The sequence below is a fragment of the Caloenas nicobarica genome, chromosome 4, assembly GCF_036013445.1.
Source record: "Caloenas nicobarica isolate bCalNic1 chromosome 4, bCalNic1.hap1, whole genome shotgun sequence".
In the NCBI taxonomy this organism is placed as follows: domain Eukaryota; kingdom Metazoa; phylum Chordata; class Aves; order Columbiformes; family Columbidae; genus Caloenas; species Caloenas nicobarica.
In genome coordinates this window covers 64146871-64167285 of record NC_088248.1, presented here as the reverse complement: position 1 = coordinate 64167285, position 20415 = coordinate 64146871, and the positions used below count along the sequence as shown (strand labels likewise).

Below are 20415 nucleotides of genomic sequence, written 5' to 3'. Positions count from 1 at the left end.
CAGCTCAGCTGTAGTAACTCACTATACAATTACTCTTAGCCTCTCTCAATTCTGAGATGTCAGTGTTGGTTAAAACTGACACAGTTAAAAAGCTGTTTATTAGCACCTTTCATTTCCAAAGATCAAAGAGCTCTTTTTCCTCCCAGCTTGCAGAGTTCTTCTGATCCACCAGTGAAATTCAGCTACCAAGAAGGGATGAGGTAACTATAACTGTTTTGGATGAGCAACACCAAATTAAAAATAAATAAATAAATAAATAAATAAAGGGGGCAGAGAGAGAAAAAGCAACTACTTCAAAACAGTAAGTGAATTGTAATTTATCCAATTGCAACCACACAAGCAAATTATTATAAATAGGTTCCCATCCTCGAATCCAGCACTCTTATTTTAAAACATGGCACAAAAAAATCAGGGATCTCAGTCAAAAAAAATGGCACCTTAACAGTAACTTAATCAGAAGATCTATCCTAGAGAATTGATTCAGCTCTCAGTCGAAGAAAATGAAACCTCCAGTAGCATGGTTTGCAGCAATGTATAGGTGGATGCTCCACTTACTCCCCCTGGTATCTTGATCAAATTTCAACTGACACCAAGAGAACCGCAGACTTGCTATTAAGATAACCTTTTCAGTTGCTGTAGACTCTCAAAACATCCCCAGCTGCTCTTAGTATTTTATAAGTAGGTCTACCATACATTTGGATTTCTGCACAGAAAACCAAGAATTCAGTCACTTGTGATTTCTGAATCTCACAGTGATAAACCAGATGAAGACTATTCAAGGTTGTGGACATCTGCAAATACTGGATAAAAGCATGATGGTGTTTCATTAATAGATAAAAATAGTTTTATGTCTTTAAAAGGTGCTGTTACTAAGGTAATAGAACAGTGTGTTACAAGTCAGCTTTGATGATAAGAAGCCTATTACAGACACTGGCAATACATACCAACAATGGGAGAGAGAACAGTCATTAGTTCATTTAAAAAATTAGAGTTACAATGAGGGCTGGGGAAGGATTAAAATGGAAGAGGTTAGATGTAGTGGTTTTTGTTAATGTGCTCAAAATGACTAAAAATCAAACTTTTGTAACTTTAAGCTTACTGATGTCAACTTTTTCACTACTTTGGGGCACTGGTATTAACTTTTTGACCTGCTATCGATGATAAGAAGCTCCTAAGTCTACCACCAAATTCAATGAAGAAAAAGTTAATAGCCTTTTATTTCCTTTATCGAGTTTACTTTGTCATATGGCAAGTATTCATGATTTATCAAATTCCCTCTGTCATGGAAGCCACTTTCCCCTGTTGCTTGGTAGATCTTTAACAGGGCAGCAAAATGGCTTTTATTAAAAAATAAGAAAATGCTATGAAACGGAGGCAACAGCTAAAAACAGCCATTTTTTGAAAGTGACGAAATGTTAAATTGACAAGTTTGTCTTTATCCCATTAACTAATAAATCCTAATCTCCTTAATTAGCCATTCCTGTGCTGTATTTATTAGTACAAAGTTTCTGTCCAATCAATGTTTTAGGATTTCATATTCCTATTGCTTAAAGTACTAGGGGGAAAAATAGGTGTGTTTGTTTTTAGATAAATATGACATTCTATAATAAAACATGTTATGCTTATTGTTCCCATTACAAACTTCAAATTGAAGAACAGACTACATTTTGGGATCACTCATGTTAATAAGTTTGGCATATAGTAAGTACATCCTCCTAAATCATCTAATAACTCAAGATACTGTTATAATATTTAGCTCTTACGTAATCCTACAATTCACTTTAAGTTGCTTAGTTAACCTCAAGATAAAATTAATTTTAATTGGATAGGAGTTCTGAAAAATATTTCGGTACCTGGTTCCCTCCTTTTGTTTGCCCTCTTACAACCCCAGTTGCATGTATGAGTTTAATGGTGTAGGATTGCTCTTAATTTCCTCCTTCTACTTTGTCCCCCCAGGAGGCATCTGTTCTAAAAGCAGCCACTATATCTACCATGTGGATATCCAAATGGCCTTTGCTATTTACTATGATTGCTTTTCTTAACTCAAGACACAAAGCATGGAAACATACATCTGCTCTTGAGAGTTATTCAGATCTACAAATGCACATTCTTGCTTTGCTTTTCAAGTCAGCTCTAAAAAATTAACTACATACCAAAATTAGATTTGCGTATTAATGTAAATGAAGCTTAGGTTAAGCAGAGATTCAACATTTTTGAGATTTCAAAACAACCACCTGTAAGTTATTTATACTTTTAAGAACAAAATTTCAATGAATTTTATGTGATTACTATGATACAATTATAATAATTTATACTGTACCTGAGCTCCATAAATATATTTATCCAGCATTTTGCCTCCTATCGTTTGTCCCCCTACATCCCACACTTGAAGAGTAACATTCAAATTTCCTGAAAAATAAAATTATACAGATATTGTATAACCTGAAAAATTTAGATAAAAAAATAAAAAGATACATTATCACAGCACGTGATAATATCAACAGCATTAGCTTTTTAAAAGTATACAATAAATAGTAACTAAATTTCAACACAAAGATGAGTATCACTTGGAAAAAAGTGACTTGTGTCCAGCTAAGTCATTAAGATGCATTAAAACTATAGCTAGAAACTAATATATTTAATATTAACAGAAAAGAATTGGAACTCCATAAAGTATAACATCCCTGACTTAGGAATTATATAACATACTTACTGAAGAAACATGTAAAACTTTACAGAGAAAATTCTACAGTGCAGTACTTGGAATTGAAGGGTAATACAATTAATGCCAACTTAAATCAGATTATTTCATACTCTGTGTCCCTTCCCAATCCCTCCCCTCCAAATTTTCTTTACAAATCTAGGAGAAAATCTGCATAGTAACTGCATTTTAGTAGTGATGCTCTTAGTACTATACAGTTAAAGAATTATATAGTTGACAGATTTTAAAATGGAAATACTGACACACATCTAAGTCGAGGATGCAAGGTATGATTATTTCCTCTACCCACCACCCCAAAGCAGGCAACTAAATTGGACATGATTTACATAATTTCATCTTTGAAGAATCTACATCAAGAACAGATCTTTCTTTCTACTCTAAATAGTCTTTAAGCTATGTTGAAGCTCTTAACAGGTTTTCAAAGTAATCAAAAAATCAGTGTAAATACAGAATATTTAATATCCTACAAGTCATACATATTCTGCAAGCTAACAACTCAGAAACTCACAGACTAAACATACACACAGCAATGTATGTCACCACATGCATACAAACATATTAAAGTATAATTTGGCTCATTTTGCACGGTGGGCAATGTTTTCAAAACTGCACAGATTACCTGGAAGCACCAAACTCTAGTACAGTAAGGTCTGATAAAGATTTTTCTAATCTACATAAAACTCAAATGACTTACATGTTAATAACAATTCTACATACTTACAAATAATAACTGCCTATTAATTTTATTCCTAGATTAAAAAAAAAAAAAGCAACAAACTCCTCTTGACAACAATTGAGACTTGAGTGAAAAAGAACATGTTATTTTGGGCTGCTAAGAAAGATATACTCTTAATTCAACTATTTTATGTTATTAACAACTTTACACAATGTCATTTATTTAGCCATCAGTTTATAACTAGCACACTCATATTAGTTATGCAAGCAAGTATGCTCCATGGAAATATATCCCAGCACTTGGTGAATATAAACAGCAAATTAGAGCTACATAGCAAATTAGAGCTACTTGTGGTATTAAATATGCCATATTATATTTTTATGATGCATCTTGCTTTAATCTAGTTAAACGCACAGATTTCCTAAACTGCTGCTTTGGTCTCCAACAGATAGAGATGAATGTGAGACAATCTATTCACAGTACTTTTAAGCTACACTGAATTTTATCTAATACTAAGATAAAGAATTTCTACATGGAGCTTAGTAAACATATTATAAACACTCAAGTTCAATAAAAGGTAACCTCTCACTGAATAAAAAGCTTATTTGTTTTGACAGCACATATACTATATAGTAATTTCTTATTTTTAAAGCTTAGAACATAAGTGACTGCAAACAATGCAGGAAAGTCTTCCACAAAGCATCTGGCAGGGATAAACGGGTGAAACCCCAGTCTGAGATGACTACGCATCCTCAGTGGGTAAACAAACTAAATGTGCTCAAAAGCCCACCATGCTGCAGTATTCTATCCCTAACCTAGTTGTGTGTATTCTACTGGAAATTTACCATGTCATTCATGCCAGCTGTTTGGAAAAAAAAGCTTTATAAACATTATCACTTTCAAACTCAACAATTTTCAGATGGCCAATTTTGAGTTCAAATGCTTCAAAAAGTTTCTAACTTCGTTTTTCTTCCTAAGAGTAGCAACCATGCACACCGTACTGGGCTTAGCATCTCGATAACAGTATGAAATTATTTATTTAATGCAGAAAGTTTAATTAAATGATCTAACAGTGACTGTTTAACTTAAAAATCTACTACAATTAATTATTTACTTTCTTTCACTAACAACAGAAAAAAGAAACCGGGGAAAAAAAAGTTGCAATGTTCATTTAAGGTGAAGAGGTTCTCAATTAAGACCTTACTAACTACTGAAATTGATGTTTATCATCTCCAGTGTAAAATGTTTCATTCCGCCCCCCCCGCCCCTTTTTTTTTTCCCAATTAGGTCCTGTAATATTTGCTTTGTGCTCAGATTGATTTTGGGGGAGAAAGAAAGATGTTGGAATTATTCTAACAAAAGGAAAAAAAGCCAGACAATTTGCCTAGCAAATATTTAATTAACAAGTGTGATAGCAGCATATGAAGTTTTCTACAAAGAGTTTGAAATCTTCTCTTTTTTCATAGATTTAAGAGGAACATACAAACCAGGGAATGACAATAGAAGAAAAACAAACCAAGCATAAGACGACAGTTCTTAGAAACAAGGTTAATATATCAATAAAAATAAATTAAGAATCCCATAAAAATAGTATGTAATACACTGATAAGGAACACGAAAACACTAGCACTTCTTTACTCTGTACAAAATGCACACAAGTACTAAGTTAAAATATCTGAGGCAACACAGTGCAGGTATCTAGATTGTTTCTGGTATGAAATGAAGCCACTGGGCTGATTCAGCAGTGATACTACAGAAGTAAACTTGCTGCTTTGCTTAACCGTACTTAAAATGCTGCACAGTCAAGATAGAACTAAAAACATGAGTCTGCCCACTTTTTGCAGTGATGACTTAAAAAAACCATCCTTTTAACAGAAGAATACTGTTTACTGGATGGCACCTACAACCTTCCTAGAAGTATCTGACTATAGCTCTTAAAAATCTCTATCAGCAGACCCTCTGACTAACAGATACGCTATTTAAGCACTAAAATCTACACCACGGTTGCATCCAGACTATACAAGATACTGTCAATAAATACTCTGAAAAGGATTTGCATTTGAAAAAAATATTTTGAACAATCTGCATGAAAAGAAATTGTCAAGAGCTGAACACTAGAAGTCACATTGTTCAAAATTCATGAAGGGATTTACTATTTGTATTAAATGACATTGTTTCACCATGTAAAATATTTTCTCTTTTTACTGCAAAACTGCATCAGTTACTAAAACAACTGGTGACAAATATCACTTTTATTTTTAAATAGAAAAAACAAAACAAAAACAGGAAAACAGTACTTTATTTTACAAGCTAAAAAGCATTTCTAATGCGGCCTAATATAAACATTTTTGCAATTCTAGAAATCAGTAATTTTAATTTCTTAAATCGTTGCTTACATTTAAGGAACAAGAAAAAAAAAATCAACTACTGAACCAGATATTCATCAATTCTCCTAAAAAATAAGAGAAATCGAGGCTTTTTTCTGCTGATATACACATTATAATTTCTGTGGAGCAGTATGAACTGACCTTTCAAGTAAACTTAGCAGTTCTGCAAATGCAGAACAAATCAAGAAATTTAAAAAATCCGCTTGCATAAGTAATGCTTCCCATGCCAGTATTTAGAAATTTTATCTCCCTCCCCTCTCACTCGCCACAACAAGTTCATCTTACCTACAAAACACAGAAATCCATATATACCTAAACACATATATAGGCATAGGCGAAAACAGATTGACAATCTACAGAAAAATGCTTCTTCCTGAATATGAATACATTCCATGAACACTACTATTTTGTTAATGATAAATGAGGAAAATAGATGTACAGACTGTTGCTTTGGTGTTATTTTCATCTACATTCTGATTTTATTACAAAATAAACCAGAAGAAATTAAAACATGAATGCATCAATAGTTGATAATTTTCCAAACTTTCTACTCAACAAGAATATTTAGAATCCCAGTAATGTACTAATAGCTTCTGTATGCTTAACAGCTGGGAAAAAACTTGCAAAATATAAGTTCTCAGCATGCACACTACATGATTTGTGTACACATTCCACTTGCAAGTACTGCTATTAAGTATTATGCACACTGGTATTTTTAGAGGCATGAGCAGGACAATAAAAAAATTATGCTGTTGATTTTATGGAGAAATAAGCACTGAAATTTGGTACTTTATCACTCACCAGATACCAAAAAGCACAGCAAAAGGGCCAAACCAAAATAGTGAATGCAGGAATAGTCTGAAAAGATTATTCTGTTTCACTTAGGAAAATATATAAACATAATCAAGAAATTATTGGCAATGTAATTTAAACAAAATAAGTTCAAGAACTGTATATATTTTCTCATACATTGAGGTTATAGCTAAAATGCTTCATTTCTGGGTTTGCTTCCCTCCACAAGGGAAAAAGACAGAACTATATGACTTGCATCAACTTTTATCAAATCTCACTGCAAGCTTTAATAATTACATATACTTTTGTTAACTACTTCTGATTGCTGAAGCCAGAAGAAAACACATTTAATGAAATACTTTCATACTTAGAAATTGAATAACCACAATCCAATGAAAAGACTTATTTCAAACCCTCAATTGTTCAGAGGCAAACTTCTACCCACAACTATTCTTTTTTAATTATTTCTCTGCATTTTCCATGCAGTGTGCTGCAACTGGCATCTAAATAGTTTCTTTGCCATCATGAAGGGAAACATCTTGAATGCTCAACCTGTATTTTTATGAGTGCCGAGGGACCCTAAATTTTAGTGGTCTATTAAATGCCAGCAATTTCATGCTGCCTTGCATAAAACAGCATTCACATATTAGAGCACTGCGATTCCATAGCTGCATTATGCTTCTCTCACACAACTCAAATACAAGTTGTGTATTTCATTAAAAAAAAATTCCTTCAGAACACATACTGTTTCAATGAATAAATTTAAAGTTGCCTTTCATTGTTGTATGTTACACTATCCACACGGCAAGTGAGTATACTCAAGTAGAGATAATAAAAATCATTAATATAGATAGCATTCCTTTTATTTAAATTCAGTGTTTTTCTTAAAGATAAAAGTTGAAAATGCATACCCTTTGTCACCTGACAAGAATGTACTAACATTTTCTCTGAATAACCTGATTTACTTTGTCATAAAAATCACTGTACTAAGCTTATTTAGCACACATTACTTTGAAGAATCTGTTTCTGCAAGTCTTCTGCTGCTGCCCAACCTTTCAGTGTTAGTTTTCCTTCTCTTACCTGGCAATATTATCCTTTTCAAGAAGAAGTCCAGTCCCATGGTTTGTTTATACTGCTTTCCAAATGTTTCTTGTGCAAAACGTGTAGCTAAGGATGTCTAAAACAGAACAATATCAAATTAAGTTGTAATTTTAAACAGTAAGAAACTCGATGTTAAACCAGAAGTATGAAATACAGTTCAGCACCTTTTAAATCGATGCATGCTGACAGTGTTCATGGGTTTGGAGTGACAAGCATTACATCCAGTTTCAACATACTAAGAGGAGGTGGCAAAAGCTACTAATGTACGCAAAAAGAAGCAAGGTGCATATTTCCTTTTTATTTCAAGGACACCGTGATAGTCATATCACAAAATATCACACAGATTTGAATGAGGTATCATTACACACTGAAACTGACACAAATCTAAATGAAACTATCCATACCCAAAGACCTTATTATTTTTTAAAAAGCATTCATCTCCAAAACAAGGGTCCTTCCCTTGTACAGAACACCATGATCCCAGACCAACTTTCTGGGAGGGAACAGAGATCTGCACAGTGCAGAGTCCCGCAGGAGCTCTAAGTGTGGCAGAATCCTGCCACTGTACATCAGAGTTTCAGGATCAGGGATTACATGAAGTCTAAGATAGGAAGAGAACTTTCTTGTGCACAGAAAAAACTAAACTCCTGTTAAGAATCACATTTGCAGAATCGTTCCTTTAAGCAGAACTTCGGAAACTTATTTCTTCAATTTATATTTTGTGTATTTATGAAAGTAGACCAATACACTGTTGACCTAATAAAGGATCAGCTTTTACTACATACTGCTAAAAGTATATACAACCAGCCTACATAGAGTAATGAAGCAAGGCATTTATATTCTTTCACTAGCAATTTAAGTTTTCCATGCAAGGAAAGAAAAAAAAAGGAAACAAGGCAACAAAGAAACGAAAAAAGAAAAGAAAGATGCTCCACAATCTAAGGTCAAAAATAAAGGAAAGGAGAAGTGCAATTACAAAGAATACAGAAGTTTGTACTGTGGAAAAAATTAAATATTGTATTAAAAATATATATCACATAGATAATATACATCCTACATCAAATTAGTGATGTATGCTCACAAATCTCTTGTTGACATGACATTTGAAAATATGAAAACAAAGTAATTGCAAAAAGAAAAAAAATAAATACGCATTTATATATATAGGGGGGAAAAAAGCCTAACAACCTCACAAAACCCATCACTGTCTGAGAAAACTCAAAATGGACAAGAAGGAACTTTTTTTGGCAGCCTTCCATTCATCAAGACCCAAAGAAATGAGTCATATCAATTGTTATTAGAAATTGCTGTTAGAGCATATTTAGTTAAAAATACAATAGCAAAATAATGCCAATAGTTCCGAAAAAATAAAATAGGCAAGTTATATTACTAGAACAGTTATAACAAAGATCTAAATTACGCTAATAATGACAAAAGTACACTGAAAGAAAAGGTAACTTACTCTTTTTTTTTGCATGAAAACATGATCACCAGAGCTCCAGCATTAAAGCTCTAGTATAAATAGGCAAACATTTATTAAACTATCAAATTAACTGTGAAGTAAATAACACAAGATTTACTGTTTTCTTGTTTTTATATCACATTTATATTCCTATCATTTACTATCTATATGACAGTGATATTTTGATATCAGAAGGTATGTTTAGGAAGTAATCAAAAAAAAAAAATCAATAAAAGACTATGGCAACATTTTCATTTACTTCAAACTCAAGCCCTGAGAGGATTAAAAATAAATAAATAAATAGGAGAAAAGCAAGTAAACTAGAAACAGCATGATTATGCCTATATATTTATATCACTGTGGAAAGTGTGAAGACCAGAGAGGATGAATCGTAAGAAGATCCTTCTGCCTACAGCTATGTGACAGTAATACTAACAACACGCATAAAATAAAAGTCAGTGCAGATTTAGACTGCAATACTAAAAAAAAAAAAAGGCAGTAGAACTGATTCTTTCAGTCATAGTAGCATGTTAAGATTACAAAGACATTATTTTAAATCTGTTATGATCTTAAAGATGTAGATAGTAATAAGAACATTGCAGGAACACACCATATAGTCTTATCGTTGAAATTTTCCTGTTCAGAAAAGTCACTAGTACCCAGAGTACAGAATAAAATATTATCTGACTATATCATAGTATTCTGTGTTCTCCAATGCACTCAGATCCCCATTAAATAAGCAACCACTCCCTTCTAGTTTTAAGGGCTCAGTAAATATTAGCTTTATCACTCTGTGACACTCAATATTCCCTAAGGGGTTCTAGGGGTGTTAGTAAAAATAAACAACATACATTCAATTTACAGCCAACCAATAAGAGCAGCAAGTAATCAACAGCACAGTAAAATTCTCTTAAACAGTTTTTCTCCCCTATGCTCTTGAATGCAAAGGAATTTACAGCAGAAAATCATTGACTAACTCCTTTTTATTTTTTTTTCTAATAAGTGTTAGAGCTCAAGGAAGGTGTTGGATTACCAGACTAGAGACCTCTGTTTATTCACAGAACAAGCATTTTTTCACAAAATACTAAGAGCAACAGTTCAAACTTCTCAACAATAGTAAACAGAGAATTCGTGTAAATGCATATTCAAGTACGTCTACAATGCAAGCACTCCCTTCAATCCTAAAATTGTTCTCTGCCATGCTTGCCGTAAAAGATTCTGCATGACAGTTTTGCCTGTAAGGATATGTTGAGTGCAATCCACACAAAAAATAATAAAAGTCAAATAACAGTTCACTAGAACTGTAGCTGTAAAAATAAATAAGTGATCAGTGACCTTTTTTTTTAAAAAATATTATGTACCATTCATAAAATTGCAGCCATTAAACTAGAGACAGATGATATCAAGAAGGCTTTGGTCCTTCACATCTCTACAAAGACAACCAGGCCACCAATTTTTTATAGCAGACTTTCTATTAGACCCAGTTTGGCAGGTTCACATATTCTTTTTAAATACTTAAAAGCAAATGTTTATATGCTGTTGCGAATACCAATACACTATTGAAGGCTGGCGTTACAAAGTCCCTCCTTTCAGACAAAAAAAGAGTCTTTGGGTTCTAATACACAGCAATCAAGACAGCACTAAAAATAATACATAAAAATTACAGTATTCTAAGTACAAAATCCAATGGGATATTTGGGAAGGCACTTTGGAAAGAAAGATGCAATTAAACCTCACAAGTGAGGCAAGACAACGTCTTGCTTCTGTTTTTCAATGTCAAAAACTCACAGTACAAACTGCTGACATGCTGTTCCTAAACACCTGCATACTGAGTAAATAGAAAAAAAAGCAAACAATATTTATTAAATAGTAGCAGACAGGTCAAACAGAACAAGCCACAATAGCCACCTCTAACTAACTCTGACTACTCACCAGGATAACATGGAAAGTTGTATAAAAAACCCTCCCAATGACAATTCTTTGAGTACAATCCTACAGAAGAAAGCTTTCAGAAAGTAATGCCAAAGTGTAGTAGTATAGTTGTAAGAAGAAAAAGTAAAACAAAAATTCAATGAAAGGCAAGCATATAGTTCTGAAGCCATGAATTTCTATTCACATATCAACTTTCCCAGACAATTTAGAAATGCACTTTGCAAAAAGCAACAAGTGCCTATCCCTTCCCACACTCCCTTCTAGAACATCAATGCCATTCTCCAAGCACAGCAACATCCACCCCTCAGTCACATCCTGTCCCTACCAGCAAGAATTTTAAGACAGACAAAATTAAAAGAAACACTAGGCTAAATAACTGTTTTAACTAGCATAAAAACACTTAACTGTCCAACACAGAGAACTTCTCACCGAGAACAGCCTAGCTTTATGGGGGGAGTATTTTGTCTGAAGCTGATGTCTTTCCACTCCATTTCTATCTACTGATGAAACTTTGTTCACTGAAAGAGAGAAAATCGCCAAGACTTTTTGACGTTAGACATGCATCTATGAAGCTAGGACAATCTGCACAGGACACTTGATGCAGTTTTCCATTTGCAAGACTGAACAGTGACGACAAAGTTTTTGCCAACACCAACGAAGTTTTTGAGCCCATGTGTAACAAGATCCAGAATCGGCACAATGCTTAAAAATCTGGTATCCTGAAAAATCCTAAAGTAGGACGCCACTCTGTCTTCCAACTTGCATAAATTGTCACACCAGGCTGAGCATTTGCTCTTCTATTTTCATCATCTGTTATTAAGAGGAGAAGGAAATGGTAGGATGTTTCTGCTATTGTACTTTAGTCCCAGTTGCAACGGATGACAGAAACAGACCCTCAGCTGCTTTGTTCCTCCTGTACACATATTTTTCAGGACCTTCCCGTGAATAGCTCCAAGATTTGCTTCCAAAGGCCCAAAATGTTTTTCAGTGGTTCTACCTTAAATCAGCGTCATTATAAACTTCAATATTAAACCAACCTGCGCACAGCAAGAGAAGAAATATTTAGATCGTAATGTCATTTATTTCAATCCATACTAGCACTGCTTATTTTAACGGAAAATCATTTTGGCTCAGGAAGAGTAGGTTGATTTAAAAAAATAGATGCATAAGGCTGTTGTGTGTATATACATTCCATCCTGTAATCCAAATCAAAGAGTCAACTGCCACTAATAATTGCTCTTTATTTTCACCTCACGTTGTCTCCGCTTCCAATTTCTTTTCAGACTATTTTCCTAGTTTGTCTAGTTAATTAAAATCATTCTCTATTATTATCTTCTTACTAACCAATCTTGCCTTACTCAATTTTTCTTTTTGACAATTTACTATTTCTTTACCATCTCTATTTTACCCTAATACTTTTTTCGGATTCTACTCTGTCTCACTCTTCTCATTCCATCTTCCCTTTCCACTCTACTATCCTTAGAGCTTGTTCCAGCAGTGCTTATTCAAGCCCGTAAAATTCTAAGTATCCAAATATTCATTCAGCCACCACAAAACAAATGAATAGAAGCACAACATCCCCCCTTGCCTCATGGATAGAGCAATTCCTAGCTAGTGGAAACACAAACATTACCCTGAGCATGAAGTGACACTGATTTGTTTTTAAACTGCTACCAACCCTTGCACAGAACCAGAACCACATTGCTTCTAAACAATGGGTAAGTAAAAAGAAATGAAGTTTTCACCTTCAGCCAGCTGACTCACAAAGACATGATTTTTTTTTTTTCCCCTGGAGAACCAAAGACCAGACAGCCCCAGATGGCCAAGGGGGAGGAATTTTTTTTCTTTTGGCTGAGGAGAAGCAATGAAGTCAAATATGAACATCTCACATTAAACATGAGATGCAATATTTCGAAGATATATTCCATTATTTTCTACACTCCTCCTGGCCAATGATCCCAGCAACAGAGGAAGAGAAAAACCAACGCCTTGTACACTAAATGAGAGGGTAAGTATACATATGTGTAATGACCAGCTGTGGACCAGATGTGAGAGTCAGGCTATTTAGAACTGAAAACATATCGACATGCATGTTTCAACAAGTAAGCAGAAAGAGTAGCCAACAAAGGAGAGGAACCTCAACAATTTAGTCTTCTGAGTTGCTTGAAACAGTGCTAGGTACATTTTATCCTTCCATTCCATTACCCAGTCACCACTTTATTTTTACAAGACCTTACAATCTATTATTGCAAGTGTTTGCTGCTAGGCCGTCAGGATAGCTGGAAGAAGCCTCTATTACAGCATCATCTAGGGGGGACAGGAGGAAAAGCAGCCCACCATAGCATAACTGCTGCTCATGCAAAATAAACTGCACTTGAAGCACAGGATTCCTAGAGCCAGCAGGAGATTCAGTGAGTAGCAGCTCCTGTGTGAGAGGTAGGAACCAGCAGGAATATGCATCAAAACTCAAGAACGCTTGAAAAATCCATGTTTGGCGCAAGAGGTCTTGCCACAAGGTGCTGAACAGCAGTAGTGAAAGAATTCCTCGGTTTGAATGGAAAACTCCTGGGGAACACTACCAGTGAAACAGCACTTCAGCTGTCAATCCTGTGCATTTATTATGCTCTCAACACATAGTCGCTTGGAATTGCCCATCTACTGACTCAGACGAAAACAATACTACTTCAGGCTGGGTTTAGAATTGCTGGAGACAAACAATATTTTGTTTCTTCATAGAGCTCTGCATAAGTAAGTGAGCAAAACCACATACGCACTTTCACTAAGAGCTTATTTCTATTAATGGCAGGTGGTTCATTTAAACCACTTCTAAGAATACTTCTACTTTTCATCAGAACTGTGAGACAGGCAGACTTCTGCCTCCTCGTGTTTTCAAGTTAATGACAGAGGAAAAACTGTATTCTTCAAATATACAATAAAATTTTAGTGTGTATCTCACAAACGGATTCAGGCTACATATTCCAATAGGCGTGTTCACACATATAAGCAAAGGTTAGTGGCTATTTCCACAGGTAAGAAAGCACCCTCTCTTTTGCCTTCTTTGGTCTCTGCTTGTCAAAATTACTCTTTCAAAATGACAAGTATAACTTGTTTATAAACAGACTGCTTACATATAGTACTTAATTATGTTGATTATAGATAGAAAAAAATAAACATAGAAGTCACAAACAAAACCTAAACTGACGCAGAAGAGGGTCTTCCTTCCAACCTCTGAAACAGTAACTCAAACAGATGCAAACTGTTCTGTCCTCCTCAGGAGGTTATTAGCCCTGCAGCCGGAATGAAGAGAACCTGGAGACTCAGCTGAGCACCCTTCCCTGCTCGTCGTTTCGGCGGGAACCGCGAGTTCCCGTGCCCGACCCCGACTCCAGCCCGCCCAGGGCCCCGCCAGCCGCTCAGCACAACTCCGGGCTCTGCCAGCAGCTCCAGCCGAGCGATCGCCCGTCACCAGCCCGCGCTCTGCAGCGCCCGGGGATCGCTGGCAAACGCCGCACCGGGCAGCGCCACAGTAATTACGCTATTAGCCGCTCCTTTTATTATGGCTCAAGAAAGTTGGATTAAACCCGCGTAGGTCTGTTTGCTGACCAAGCCTCTTCGGGGGCCGCGAGGGGACGGAAGCCCCGTCAGAGGGTTGCGATGCGGAGCACGGAGCGGACGCGGGCGGCCCCGGAGCGAGGCGCCCGGCTCTGCCTGCCGGCCGGGGAGCGGCGGGGGGCCCGCCCGGCTACCGCCACGGCCCCGCCGCACACACGCGGGGGAGAGCACGCAGAGAGCCGTGCACGGCCGGGGTGACGAGGGAGCGGTCAGCCGGCGGCGCGCCGCCGGGAATCGCGACAGGGGCAGCACAGCAAACTGGCAGCCGCCATGGGCTGCTCCCTCCTCAGCAGGAGGGCCGGAGGGAGCACTGAGAGGGAAGGCCAGGAAGGGGGCTCGGGGCACCGCGGCGGCGGAGAGGAGCGGGGCGCTGCCGGCAGGGCCGGCACTGACCTTGCCAGTGGTGCCGTCCCCCAGCACCACTAGCTTGAGCTGGCGGTCCGGACCCTCCTCCTCCTCCGAGTCTGACATGATCTCTACGCCCCCGGCGGGGAAGGAGAAGAGGCGGAGAGCAGCCGGGAGGGACGGGGTGCAGGAGCGAGGAGGGAAAGGGGGAAAGAGGCGAGCGCCGCGCTCACGGAGCCGGCAGCGGCGTAGAGGCCAGAGCCGCCATCTTCCCTCAGCGCCCCTGCCGTCGCTATGGCCCGCACGGGACGAAACCAACGAGAGAACGGAGGGAAGGGGGAGAGGAGAGCTCGCGGGCGGGAGCTACAGCAACAAGTCCAACGGCCGCCGCGGGCGCAAGCAGGGGCACCTGCGACGCACTCACTTTTGCCTCCCCTCCCTCCCCCGGCCGCGGCGCGAATGGTTCAGCCCAACTCCCCGCGACGCGCAGCGGTGGTTTAGCCCCGGAGTGACGCCCCCGCGGTAACCAAGGAACGCGGAGGTCAGAGGTGGCAGGGCGGGCGGGGCTGCCGGGCTGCCCCTCTCCTCCGGCGGGACACTTGGGGGCTCATAACAGGAGAATAAAACCCGGGTCGTTCCCGGAGAGGTCTCCGAGAGCAGAACGCGGCCGCCTGCGGTGCCTCCCGGCAGACGCCATGCGCCCCAGCCGCGGGGCTGCGTTTTCATTCTGCCCACATGCGCCTCCATGGCCGAGCCCCTTTCGTGGCTCGGCTTCTCCACAGCAACAAGGCGTATTACTATTTTTCAAGAAAAGAGCTAGCGCAGAAAGCAAAGCTGGTGGCAGCGCACCGAGCCCAGCCGGTTTCCCACGGTGCAGCCCAGCCGTTGTTGGCAGCGCTTTGCCCAACCTTCTCCTCACCCCCCCGGGCAGGGACACCGACACTTTCTTACATAATTACGTAGAACTTTGCTATCCGTATAGGCGGTCAGTAAGAAAACTTGTCGTCATAGCCCTAGCTGCGTTTTAAACCATTATTTTATTATGTGCGATGGCCGCGGAGAACAGTTTATAACCCCCCTCTTCCGCAGCAGCCTTTCACGTATTTGAAAACCGTCAACCTGTTTTCAGTCCATCTTATTTTCCATAGACTAAACAACTCCACTTCGCGCAGTCTTTCCCTGGTTTGTCTTTTCTAGACTTCTGATTATTCTTGATGCTTTCCTTTGGCCCGTCTCCACTTTCTTGAAGTGGTGTGCCAAAAACGAGATACAGCACTGTGGCTGAGACCTCGTGAGTACTGCGTACAGTGGAAGTCTTACTTCACGTGTCTTACATATGAGACTCCTGTTTATATATCCCAGTATGATGTTTGCTTTCTTCACGGTATGACATTGCTGACTCACACTGTGTCTGAGTTGCTAAAAAACATCTGAATCTCCTGTTGTCAGAATTTCATACACTTTGAGGTTTTATTCCTATTTAACTGTAGTGCTTTCTGCTTGTCCTCATTGAATTTCATCCTGTTTTTCAGGCTACTTGCAGTTTGTCAAAATAATTTTATTTATAATCTCGTCCTCCAAAATGCATGCTATCCCTTCCAACTCGGTTTTATCTGCAACTTTAAGAATCATATTCTCTATTCCAAAGTCATTAATAAAGATATCAAATAGTACCAGATCTCTGCAAGCCCCTATTTGCCATATCCTTCCAGTATGACGAGTGATAACAATTCTTTGGGTATAGTTTACTCAATAATTTGAAGAAGAGAGACAGCTAAAACTGTTTAAAATATAGATATACTTTAATGGATTCAGCATCAAGCTATGAATTTTTATAAGAACTTTGTGTAATGCCCGAATAGAAATCATTCTTGTTTCAGTCTCTTCAATATTTTCTTTTTTAAATGAATATGTCAGAAATTTCCAGTATTACAAGTACACTGTTTTACTCAATCCTCAGCAGGATCAAGAAGATTCCTTATTACTCATGTACTCAAGTGTTTGCAGAATTGAGGCCATATGCTTTCCCAATGACATTCTGGGGGAAGGAAAAAAAAAAAAAAGGGAGAAAATACCTGATTTTCTGATGGAAAACCAGACACACATCTTAGTCACTTTCTTCATACTTCAAAACAAATTAAACGTGTTACTCATCAACTACTTTCCATTTCAAATCTTCTTTTAGCCCAGTTATACTGCAAGTTCTCTTAACTAGAACTTCAGCAAGATCAGCATCAGGGCTCGGCTGAACGGCATTTCTTGGAAGAAATAGCAACAGGGACAAACATTGAATTTTACTTTGATTTCCAACGTACTGAATGCTTGTACAATTGGAATTTGACATTAAAAGCTCCTTATCTCACATCAGGGCAGATAGGTGATTGATAAACCACTGTTGATGGAGCTATTCATTTTCCTGCCAATTCTGCCTCAGTCACCTTAAGAAAGAACATTAAAGATTAATTCAAAGCTTTCCAGTGCTTTTGGGAAGAAGCAGGGTTCTATTCAACCCCAAAGATGAGAATTAGGGAGGCTTCAAGCTGCATGTGCAAAAGCAGGAGGAAGGTGCTCCAGGTGTCCAGGCCACATGTATTCTCATTTGAAATATGACAAAGAAATGTGTGTGTTATAATACACATGCCCAAACTTAATTTTCTTCTTAGATTATATTTATTTTTCCTCCAAAAATCACCTGATCTTTTTAAAAGAAAAAAACTTCTTAATATGTGAAAAACCAAATGGTATAGACAACTTCCTGTCTCTAGACTTCAGAAAAAGGGAGAGAAGAGCTATATATCTTCATTTTGATTCCCTAAACTGATAGTTCTTGGTCATTGGAGCCTTGGGTGTTTGAAAACACCTTGCGGGAGTCCATGGAAGGTTGCTGAGAAAGGCAAACCTAGAAGGCTTAGATTTAGCCTTCACAGACTAGCACTTTTGGTTGAAGACTTCTAAGAGTCTGTAAGGCTGATTGTTGCTGCTGCTCTATGCCACTACTAAATCTTACACCTTTATTAACTGGGCAATGCGTTTAATAAATGTTTTCATTTGGTTTGGTTCTTCATCTTCAGATTATCACTGAAGTTATTCCAGTTCAGTTTTAACTGAAAAGGCTGGAGTATTTGAAGGCTTGGCAGCTCTCCCCAAGTGGGATCGCTACAACTGCTGAATGAGTTTTGGGGGGACAGAGGTAATGGAGAGTGACAGGAGGGGCCAGAGAGGTTTAGGAGAGGAGACAGGCAGTGGTGGAGGAGTCAGAGGTTTTATGTAGGTAGGGAAGGGGGACTGGAAGGGTTTGAGTGGGTTTTGTGGGAAACTGGTGTTGTGGGAAAGATCTATAGGAATTTCTCAGGGTGAGAGACAAATGTAGGAGTTTCTTCTTACTCATTCTTTGCAGTCAGCCTCTCCTGTGGAACATCTTCCTCCTTCATGGGAGACAAAGCAGCTCACTCCTCATCTGGATCAAAAGGAACTTTCCTTCCTGGCACCTGCTTATTTCTATACCTCTCTTGGATGCCACCAGTTCCCTCCCTCGCATCTTCCCCTACACCTTCCTAGTCACATTTTTCAGTGCAAGCCATTGCTTTTCATTCTGCTCCTGTTTTGAGCTGGCAATCAGACATACTCCTTTTTTTCCCCACCATTTTGTTCCAATTTAATTGGAAAACAATTGTTGGTAATCGGTTTCAGTCGGAAGAAGAAATAGCAGAGTTCCAGTTTTGGTTCCTTTGCCCCCTTGTTCTTAAGTTAACCTGACTGTGGCATACACAGTCTAGTATGTTTGCAAATGAAATTGTACAAATGCAAACTAGATCTTTGTGAATGTGTGAAGTTTTTAGAATATAGTATGAGATTGCATTTCCTACATGCAAATATCTTCAACAGAGCCAAAAATCACTATCTACATAGGAAATAGCTCTATGTTTCTCCCAAACTCTGAGAAAAGATGTGAACCAAGCTCAATGAGGTGGAATTCTGGGCTGACAGAAAAAGGAATAGCATGTGTGAGAGCCTGCGACCTTTTTGCCATCCTGGTCAGGAATGCAGAGTCGTTAGCTAGCGAGTCATCTGTGCTATCCTCTTCAGTGTTTGATGGAAACAACACATTTCGCAGAGTGATCGACAGAAGCTGTGTCCTCTGTTACCAGTAGAAGCCATTCTTTTCACTTTTGTTTTGCTGTTTCTTCCTATGCTTATGCAAACATGGCCATTTCCTTTTGTGTTTCATTCTTACCAATTTTTCTGTTTCAGGTCTCTGTAGCTGGGATCCATAGACACTCCTCTTCTTCAAGGTGGAAACTGCCATTACATCTGTTTGAATGAAGACAGTTTCCTTCTTGAAAAGAAAAGTGAAATTGTTGCCAAAAAAAAAAAAGTGGCATATGCATTTAAAAAATTATTTGTGTTATTGTGTTGATTTTGCCACTCAGCTAACAAGCAGAGTAGAAAACAGCTGTTACTTTTAATTGCACTAGAGATTTGCAAATAAAAAACAGTTTCTTCTTCATCAATGTAATCTCTAATGTCTTTACCAGATAGTCTTTTTTTCTGCACTGCTTGATTACTGTGCCTTGAGTCAGACTCAGTGATTAATGCAGCTGACTGGACTGACAACTGAGTGGAAATGTTAAATAATCACTTGTTTTTTATACACATCAAAACCAGTTCTTACTCAAGTTATAAATCCTTGCTTTTGGAAGGGCATTCTTCCATCTTGCTTCCTGCTAACCTAAGGTCATTTAAGAAATAACCACTTTTAAGTGCTTGTTGATTACAGTGATGTAAACGTCTTTGGCCCAGGCACTGCAGTGAACAAGACTTTCCACACAGGAATATGGTTAAACTGAAGGCCACAACTTTTATGAACTACATTGCCTAATAAAATAGGGAAGAACCGCTAGCCAGCTGTTCCCCACGAACTACCCAGTAAAACAGGACCAGTGAGGTTCACCAAGCACAAGACTATGGAGGCGAAGCTAAATGTTTAAGAGAAGGCTAACTGCATCCTCTCTCCTGCAAAAGTGACCAAGGCATGTGGTCCCAAATGACATCTCTGCTTCTACACTCTTTGTGATGGGCAGAGAAGTGTGGAGTAAGTAGTAGCTTTTTAATTTGTGCAAGGTGCTAAATGTTACTTGCATTGTGGAAAGGGAAATCGCTGACGCCTGGCTAATATTTAAGACATGAACAGTAATTCTGGCCACAGCTAACATGAAAAACCCACATTGGAAACTTGCTCTCCAGTTGTGTGAATGCACAAACAAGTTCTCTGGTCTTTCCGCTAGCTGAATTTACTAGTAAAGCCACACCACATTTTCGGTATAGTGGACACTTTTTCTCACTGTTGAAGGAAAGCACACTAGCCAACTCAGAGTAGAAGATCCAG

General features: G+C 38.2%; 1 protein-coding gene across 4 annotated transcripts in view; it reads right to left on the bottom strand.

The window, feature by feature from the left end:
* The window catches only part of RAB28 (RAB28, member RAS oncogene family), a 65324-nt gene extending 50013 nt beyond the window's left edge, over nt 1-15311 (bottom strand). For all 4 annotated transcript variants that reach the window (XM_065633883.1, XM_065633882.1, XM_065633884.1 and 1 more), the window contains exons 1-3: nt 15078-15311; nt 7658-7754; nt 2321-2409 (exon numbers count right to left, since the gene is read on the bottom strand). In XM_065633883.1, coding sequence (XP_065489955.1) covers nt 2321-2409; nt 7658-7754; nt 15078-15155 — 264 coding nt within the window. In that variant the 5' untranslated portion in view covers nt 15156-15311. The remainder of the gene's footprint in view (nt 1-2320; nt 2410-7657; nt 7755-15077) is intronic.
* Between the last annotated feature and the right edge of the window lie 5104 nt (nt 15312-20415).